At 44.8% G+C, this 8,344-nt stretch overlaps 1 protein-coding gene across 3 annotated transcripts in view; it reads left to right on the top strand.

Annotated features, from left to right (window-relative positions):
- nlgn3a (neuroligin 3a) overlaps positions 1-8,344 on the top strand; it is a 474,389-nt gene that overhangs the window by 113,172 nt on the left and 352,873 nt on the right. For 2 of the 3 annotated variants that reach the window (XM_046324200.1, XM_046324201.1), the window contains exons 2-3: positions 2,754-3,623; positions 4,631-4,690. In XM_046324200.1, the coding sequence (XP_046180156.1) occupies positions 3,119-3,623; positions 4,631-4,690 (565 nt within the window). In that variant the 5' untranslated portion in view covers positions 2,754-3,118. The remainder of the gene's footprint in view (positions 1-2,753; positions 3,624-4,630; positions 4,691-8,344) is intronic. The other variant, XM_046324203.1, reaches the window with a different exon arrangement.

Here is an 8,344-nt window from a genome sequence, read left to right on the forward strand (position 1 = left end):
GTCAATGGTTAGTGGTTAGTGGTCAATGGTTAGTGGTTAATGGTTAGTGGTCAATGGTTAGTGGTCAATGGTCAGTGGTTAGTGGTCAGTGGTTAGTGGTCAATGGTTAATGGTTAGTGGTTAGTGGTCAATGGTTAGTGGTCAATGGTCAATGGTTAATGGTCAATGGTTAGTGGTCAATGGTTAGTGGTCAATGGTCAGTGGTTAGTGGTCAGTGGTTAGTGGTCAATGGTTAGTGGTCAATGGTAAGTGGTTAATGGTTAGTGGTCAGTGGTTAGTGGTTAGTGGTTAGTGGTCAATGGTTAGTGGTCAGTGGTTAGTGGTCAATGGTTAGTGGTCAATGGTTAGTGGTCAATGGTCAGTGGTCAGTGGTCAGTGGTCAGTGGTTAGTGGTCAATGGTTAGTGGTTATTGGTCAGTGGTCAGTGGTTAGTAGTCAATGGTTAGTGGTCAATGGTCAGTGGTCAGTGGTCAGTGGTGGGGTCTTTTTGGAATGATGATACACAGAGATGGATGATACATTACATTACATTTAAGTCATTTAGCAGACGCTCTTATCCAGAGCGACTTACAAATTGGTGCATTCACCTTATGACATCCAGTGGAACAGTCACTTTACAATAGTGCATCTAAATCTTAAAGGGGGGGGAGTGAGAGGGATACTTATCCTATCCTAGGTATTCCTTAAAGAGGTGGGGTTTCAGGTGTCTCCGGAAGGTGGTGATTGACTCCGCTGTCCTGGGATGGATGATAGGGGAGGAGAGAGGTAGGGTGTTCAACAGGGTGAGGAGGGCGAGGAGAGAGGTAGGGTGTTCAACAGTGAGAAGAGGGGGTGGAGAGAGAGAGGGTGTTCAACAGTGAGAGGAGGGGGAGGAGAGAGGTAGGGTGTTCAACAGGGTGAGGAGGGGGAGGAGAGAGGTAGGGTGTTCAACAGAGTGAGGAGGGGGAGGAGAGAGAGAGGGTGTTCAACAGTGAGAGGAGGGGGAGGAGAGAGGTAGGGTGTTCAGCAGGGAGAAGAGGGGGTGGAGAGAGAGGGTGTTCAACAGGGTGAGGAGGGGGAGGAGAGAGGTAAGGTGTTCAACAGAGTGAGGAGGGGAGAAATATACTGTTCCAATTGGCTTTTCACTGATCCTGTGTCGTGTGTGTGTGTGTGTGTGTGTGTGTGTGTGTGTGTGTGTGTGTGTGTGTGTGTGTGTGTGTGTGTGTGTGTGTGTGTGTGTGTGTGTGTGTGTGTGTGTGTGTGTGTGTGTGTGTGTGTGTGTGTGTGTGTGTGTGTGTGTGAGTGTGTGTGTGTGAGTGTGAGTGTGAGTAAGTGTGTGAGTGTGAGTGTGTGTGTGAGTGTGAGTGTGTGTGTGTGTGTGTGCGTGTGTGTGTGTATGGGTATTCAGAGTGATAACAGCACCTTAAGGAATGTCCTGATTACTTTTCCCTGAGTGGTTAGTGGGCCTGACGCCTGCTGGTACATTATAAATCATTTACAGTCATTTTGGAATGCAATATCCTCTAAACTCCTGGCTCTACTTCTCTCTACTGTTATTGGACAGTGCTCCTGCCTGTCCTATTTAGCCAGCTGCTAGCCACTGAGGCTGAGCTGGGCCAGGGGGCTAGGGGAGGGGGTTGAGTTGCATGGGGTTGAGGAGGGGTTTGAAGAGGGGGAGTAGGAGGAGGGTGGAGTTGAAGAGGGGGTTTGAGGAGTAGGGAGGTTGAGGAGGGGAGTCTATGAGCAGCGGTAGTTGAGGATGGGAGGTTGAGGAGTAGGAGGGGGTTGAGGAAGCTCCTTTCTTGCTCTCTCTCTCTCTCTCTCTCTCTCTCTCTCTCTCTCTCTCTCTCTCTCTCTCTCTCTCTCTCTCTCTCTCTCTCTCTCTCTCTCTCTCTCTCTCCCCCTCTCTCAATCTCTCTCTCTCTCCCCCTCTCAATCTCTCTCTCTCTCCCTCTCTCTCTCTCTCTCTCTCTCTCTCTCTCTCTCTCTCTCTCTCTCTCTCTCTCTCTCTCTCTCTCTCTCTCTCTCTCTCTCTCTCTCTCTCTCTCTCTCTCTCTCTCTCTCTCTCTCTCTCTCTCTCCCTCTCTCTCTCTCTCTCTCTCTCTCCTCTCTCTCTCTCTCTCTCTCTCTCTCTCTCTCTCTCTCTCTCTCTCTCTCTCTCTCTCTCTCTCTCTCTCTCTCTCTCTCGCTTTCTCTCTTATCTTCGACTAAGACAGGGGAGGTGTAACTGAGAAAGCATTTTATCAGGTCTTTATCTATAGAGAAGGGGGAGGTAGAGAAACTCCACCTAATGGGAAACATGACATTTTGATGTTTTTAATGTTATTGGAACTCATTAAAAACTGTTGATAGTGTAGGTTTGTGATTTATAGTCATTTATCTTTTTCTAAACAGTTATATAATGTTCCTTTGGTATGTATTTTGCGTGTTATGTGAGATGGGGACATGTTAGGGACATATGCCTTTTTTTGTAGTGTGCTCATTGCTATGTTCTTCTCTCAATAGCTTGGCTTCATATCAGTAAACGGTCTGTGACTAAATTGTGCAACACTTTACCCCAGCGACTCGGCGAGCCCTTGATTGTGTAGATAGATAGCATGTGTAAGTGCACTGTCATGTTTATGTGTTCTGGTTTATATCAGGACAGAAAAGACCCTCTCTACCAGTCAATAAAACATGAGTGAATAAAATACATTTATGTAAACTGTTTGTCTGTATCTCTGGAGATTGTCATAAATGTTCCTATCCTCTTTTTTCTTCCCTCTCTTCTGCAGGTATAGGATGGAAGATCTGATGAGAGGAGGAGAGGACAGTGAATGAAGATCTGACGAGAGGAGGAGAGGACAGTGAATGAAGATCTGACGAGAGGAGGAGAGGACAGTGAATGAAGACCATAAAGAAAGGAAATAGCACAACTTTTTATTTTTGTACTGTTCTGTTTTATCTGCTCAGCTCCTTTATCCAGACTGATAAGTAGATCTATGGGTGCTGGACTGTTGGGCTGAGAGACGGGATTACTGGGCGAAGGGAAAACAGGGGAAGACAGGGAGAGGAAAAGAAAGGCTGTGTGAGCCGGGTAGGAGACCCAACGTTTATGTTGGTGACCTACAGTCATTGCTGAGACTCACTCAGACGGACCATGTGGTTTTTGCCAAGGAGAAACCGTCTCCTCTCCTCTCAGCATCAGGACCATGGGGACTGGCACGGTGCCCACATACCCAGCTCCATCTCCAGCCTCAGCATCACCGCGTCCTTCTGGATCTTAACTTTTTCCTGGTGCTTGGTGGCTGTCCGAGGCCAGGCCTACCACCCCACTGTGAACACGCAGTATGGGAAACTCCGGGGGGTGAGAGTGCCCCTACCCAGTGAGATACTGGGACCAGTGGACCAGTATTTGGGGGTCCCGTATGCAGCCTCCCCAGTGGGAGAGAAACGCTTCCTGCCCCCCGAGCCGCCCTCCTCCTGGTCGGGGATAAAGAACGCCACTCACTTTGCCCCCGTTTGCCCCCAGAATATTCACAACGCCGTGCCAGAGATTATGATGCCCATATGGTTCTCCTTCAGCCTGGATATAGTGGCCTCTTACATACAGGATCAAAACGAGGACTGTTTGTATCTAAACATCTACGTTCCTACGGAGGATGGTGAGTGGGTCGGGTATACGAGAACAAAACCAAACTATTTTTATGTCTCTTCTAGCTCTTATTCTATCTCTCTCTGAGACTGTGTGTCGCTACTGTAGTGTGTGTGGAGCATGCCGTGTTGTCCTCCCTGTGCATGCTGTGTCTGTGTCCTCCACCACCACCATCTCCAGCATCCTCATTCTGACTTGATCTTCCATGGCAGACATCTATTTTCATCAACTCTCCCTTTCCATGCCACTGTTTGAGGTTCCTCTTTGTGTTGATTAAAAAATAACACCCCAAAAAGATAAAATATTACATAAAATGCCTGAAAAAACAATCAGATGTTGAAACAGATTGGGCCTAGTACTGTACCTTGGTGCACTCCCTTCCCTTACTGTCGTGAGTGTTCTGGGGATAATATGATTAGCTATGAGCTATTAGACAATGATCTTCTGTAGGGTTGGTTGGTGAAATATTCTGGTACACTCGAGGCCTGTGGCATCAGACTAGACCATGTAAGACCCCTTACTTTCCTATTCTTATCTAGTATTTTGTCTTTGCAGTCTTTGCAAACTACAAGTTACAGGTGCAACAGACAAATAATACAATATTTTAACTGAAGACCTACATTTCAATCCATTGAGATCCACACAGCAAAGCTTGAAATTGTAAATGGTCTCAGTGTCATAATGATACAAAATATTGCATACAATTTAATCTTAATACGAATGGCAAATACTGATGGTCTAACTCTGAAGCACCTGTGTGGTGGTAAGGGGTCTTATATAGAAGTGCATGTGAATATGGGCTTCTTGTGTTCCAACGTGCAGCAAATTCATTCCACCATTTTGGAATATTTCTGCAGAAACACCCCCAGTTACTCTCTGGACAGTCCCTCTGTCGTTGTTGTTGATGAGGGAGGGATGGGGAGATGGGGAGGGTTTGGGGGGGGAGTTGTTGCATGTCACCTTCCAGGTCTTTTCCAGCTTTCTGTTATTTTGTAGTTTTTTTTATTTATTTTACAGTCAAAAGAATATCCAAGGAATGTGCCAGGAAACCCAACAAGAAAATGTGTAGACAAGGAGGTATGTAAAACAGACAACATGGTGGGAGTGAAGGAGAACGAGACAGGAGAGAGAATGTGTAGAAAAGGAGGTATGTAAAACAGACAACATGGTGGGAGTGAAGGAGAACGAGACAGGAGAGAGAATGTGTAGACAAGGAGGTATGTAAAACAGACAACATGGTGGGAGTGAAGGAGAATGAGACAGGAGAGAGAATGTGTAGACAAGGAGGTATGTAAAACAGACAACATGGTGGGAGTGAAGGAGAACGAGACAGGAGAGAGAATGTGTAGAAAAGGAGGTATGTAAAACAGACAACATGGTGGGAGTGAAGGAGAACGACAGACAACATGGTGGGAGTGAAGGAGAACGAGAGAGGAGAGAATGTGTAGAAAAGGAGGTATGTAAAAGACAGACAACATGGTGGGAGTGAAGGAGAACGAGAGAGGAGAGAATGTGTAGAAAAGGAGGTATGTAAAAGACAGACAACATGGTGGGAGTGAAGGAGAACGAGAGAGGAGAGAATGTGTAGAAAAGGAGGTATGTAAAAGACAACATGGTGGGAGTGAAGGAGAACGAGAGACAACATGGTGGGAGTGAAGGAGAACGAGACAGGAGAGAGAATGTGTAGACAAGGAGGTATGTAAAACAGACAACATGGTGGGAGTGAAGGAGAACGAGACAGGAGAGAGAATGTGTAGAAAAGGAGGTATGTAAAAGACAGACAACATGGTGGGAGTGAAGGAGAACGACAGACAACATGGTGGGAGTGAAGGAGAACGAGACCGGAGAGAGAATGTGTAGACAAGGAGGTATGTAAAACAGACAACATGGTGGGAGTGAAGGAGAACGAGACAGGAGAGAGAATGTGTAGAAAAGGAGGTATGTAAAACACAGACAACATGGTGGGAGTGAAGGAGAATGAGACAGGAGAGAGAATGCCTCCTCTCTAAAGCCAGATATCAGCACCTATCAATCCTCAAATCAAACTGTTGACTGGGAGGAGCAGGGGACCTAGAGTTCTCATTAACCTGAACGTGCGTGCGTGCGTGCGTGCGTGTGTGTGTGCGTGCGTGTGTGTGCGTGCGTGCGTGTGTGTGTGTGTGTGCGTGCGTGTGTGTGTGTGTGTGCGTGTGTGTGTGTGTGTGTGTGTGTGTGTGTGTGTGTGTGTGTGTGTGTGTGTGTGTGTGTGTGTGTGTGTGTGTGTGTGTGTGTGTGTGTGTGTGTGTGTGTGTGTGTGTGTGTGTGTGTGTGATAAAGACATAAATGGAGAGTAAGATGAAGTCCATGAAGATTGAATGCTTTTTTATTATTTTCCATCAGTAATGTTGCTTTTTATATGAAAGCACTGTATTTTATATGAAAGCACTGTATTTTATATGAAAGCACTGTATTTTATATGAAAGCACTGTATTTTATATGAAAGCACTGTATTTTATATGAAAGCACTGTATTTTATATGAAAGCACTGTATTTTATATGAAAGCACTGTATTTTATATGAAAGCACTGTATTTTATATGAAAGCACTGTATTTTATTTGACACACAGCTTAACAACATAATTGATCATCAAAACCAATTCAAACATGACAATGTGGATAACATTGCGCAGTCCATTAGTAATTGCAGCCTTCCAGGCTAAATCACGACAAACAGATCAATTCTTCTGAATGGAAATAACCAGGCTGATTCAATCCGAATCATCGCCATTTTAAAGTCATGTAACACAAATCAGAGTTAAAGGGCCAATCGGGAATTGGTGCATCCCTTTTTTCCCAACCTAAAACAAATGTATTGTTGTTTTTCATATTCCGGATTGCCCCTTTTTAAAGTTATGTAAAACTAAATCAGGGTTGGAATGAGAGGAACTTCAGCAGTTTAAAGACTTAGGCTAATTGGAATAATTTGTCAAAGGAGACAAGAAGAGAAAGCATTTGAGACCCAGGCTGTTGATTACATTTTCACATAACAGTCGAGGCATCCATTCCAAATGGCACCCTGTTCCTTTTGTAGTGCACTACTGTTGACCAGGGCTCATAGGGTAGTGCACTACATTTAACCAGGACCTATAGGGTAGTGCACTACGTTAAACCAGGGCCCATAGGGTGCCATTTGGGATGAGGACAAGGTCTGTCTACAAGACATAACTCACAACAAGCAAACATTCTCCTGTAGAGAGAAAGATGCATCATTGAGATACATTGGATTAGAGACATTACACCTCTTGGGATTCATACAAACGAGGTATTACAAAGTGTTGATGTTACTTTCATTACAGAAAATGGATGCAAATCGTGGTCAATATAGCTACACTTTGCTTTGGTTTTCTGTAAATTCAGTCAATTCCAAGAGCAACGGTTAAAGCTCACACTTGTAATCACAGCGAAATTTGCCAAAACCCAGTTAATTCACCTCCAAACATTGTAATTATCAGAAGCCTTAATATTAAAGCTGATATTAAATCTAACGTTCTGTTAGTTTTAAGCAGTCGGAAATCTCGGAAACGAGGCAGGAAGCTCAGCCATTAGCCTCACCTAGTGATTTTGCAGACACACACACACACACACACACACACACACACACACACACACACACACACACACACACACACACACACACACACACACACACACACACACACACACACACACACACACACACACACACACACACACACACACACACACACACACACACACACACACCTGCTCACTTTAGTAAACCAATTTAGTTTGAGACAGACGGAGCCCCAACAGGCGTTTCTGAATTAGTCCCAGTAGTAGAATACACACGGAAATATCCCTTTAATATTCAATCTCCACTTGGAAACATTTTCTAGGAACTTCCTCATGTTTTGTAATGAGGAAATAGTTGATCATGTGTTTGATATGTTGATTGTGACTGTGTTTGCATCTTAAATGGCACCCTATTCCCTATATAGTGCACTTCTTATTACTAGGGTCCTAGTATTACTAGGGTTCGATTTGGGATATGATTGGTGTATTGCATAGCGTCTCAGCATCCTCTTAAACACTAGAGCTGTAATCTTCTAGCTCATTGAAATGGAAAGGGTTGCTGTGACAGTTTAAATTGTACTACTTCAACAGGTTTGTTAAGTTTTGTAATCTAATGCATGGATATACAGCATGTACTATTATTTTGTGCTATAGTATGTTGAAAGCTTCCCCTAGATGCAAACTTTGTTAAACTTAACCAAATATGTTGATTAAATAATTTGCTTTAGTCATGATTCTGATGAAAGAGTGAGTGTAGGGGGCCTCCCGGGTGGCGCAGTGGTTAAGGGCGCTGTACTGCAGCGCCAGCTGTGCCATCATAGCCTCTGGGTTCGTGCCCAGGCTCTGTCGTGTGGCCGCGACCGGGAGGTTCGTGGGGCGATGCACAATTGGCCTAGCGTCGCCCGGGTTAGGAAGGGGTTGGCCAAGATTGCCAGGTGTATGGTGTTTCTCTCCCGAGCCCGTACGGGAGTTGTAGCGATGAGACAAGATAGTAGCTCCTAAAAACAATTGGATACCACAAAATTGGGGATAGTCCACACAGTACATTCTAGAATGACATGATAGTAAATCAAATTCATTTATATAGCCCTTTGTACATCAGCTGATATCTCAAAGTGCTGTACAGAAACCCAGCCTAAAACCCCAAACAGCAAGCAA

The sequence above is a fragment of the Oncorhynchus gorbuscha genome, linkage group LG23 (genome assembly GCF_021184085.1).
Source record: "Oncorhynchus gorbuscha isolate QuinsamMale2020 ecotype Even-year linkage group LG23, OgorEven_v1.0, whole genome shotgun sequence".
NCBI lineage: Eukaryota > Metazoa > Chordata > Actinopteri > Salmoniformes > Salmonidae > Oncorhynchus > Oncorhynchus gorbuscha.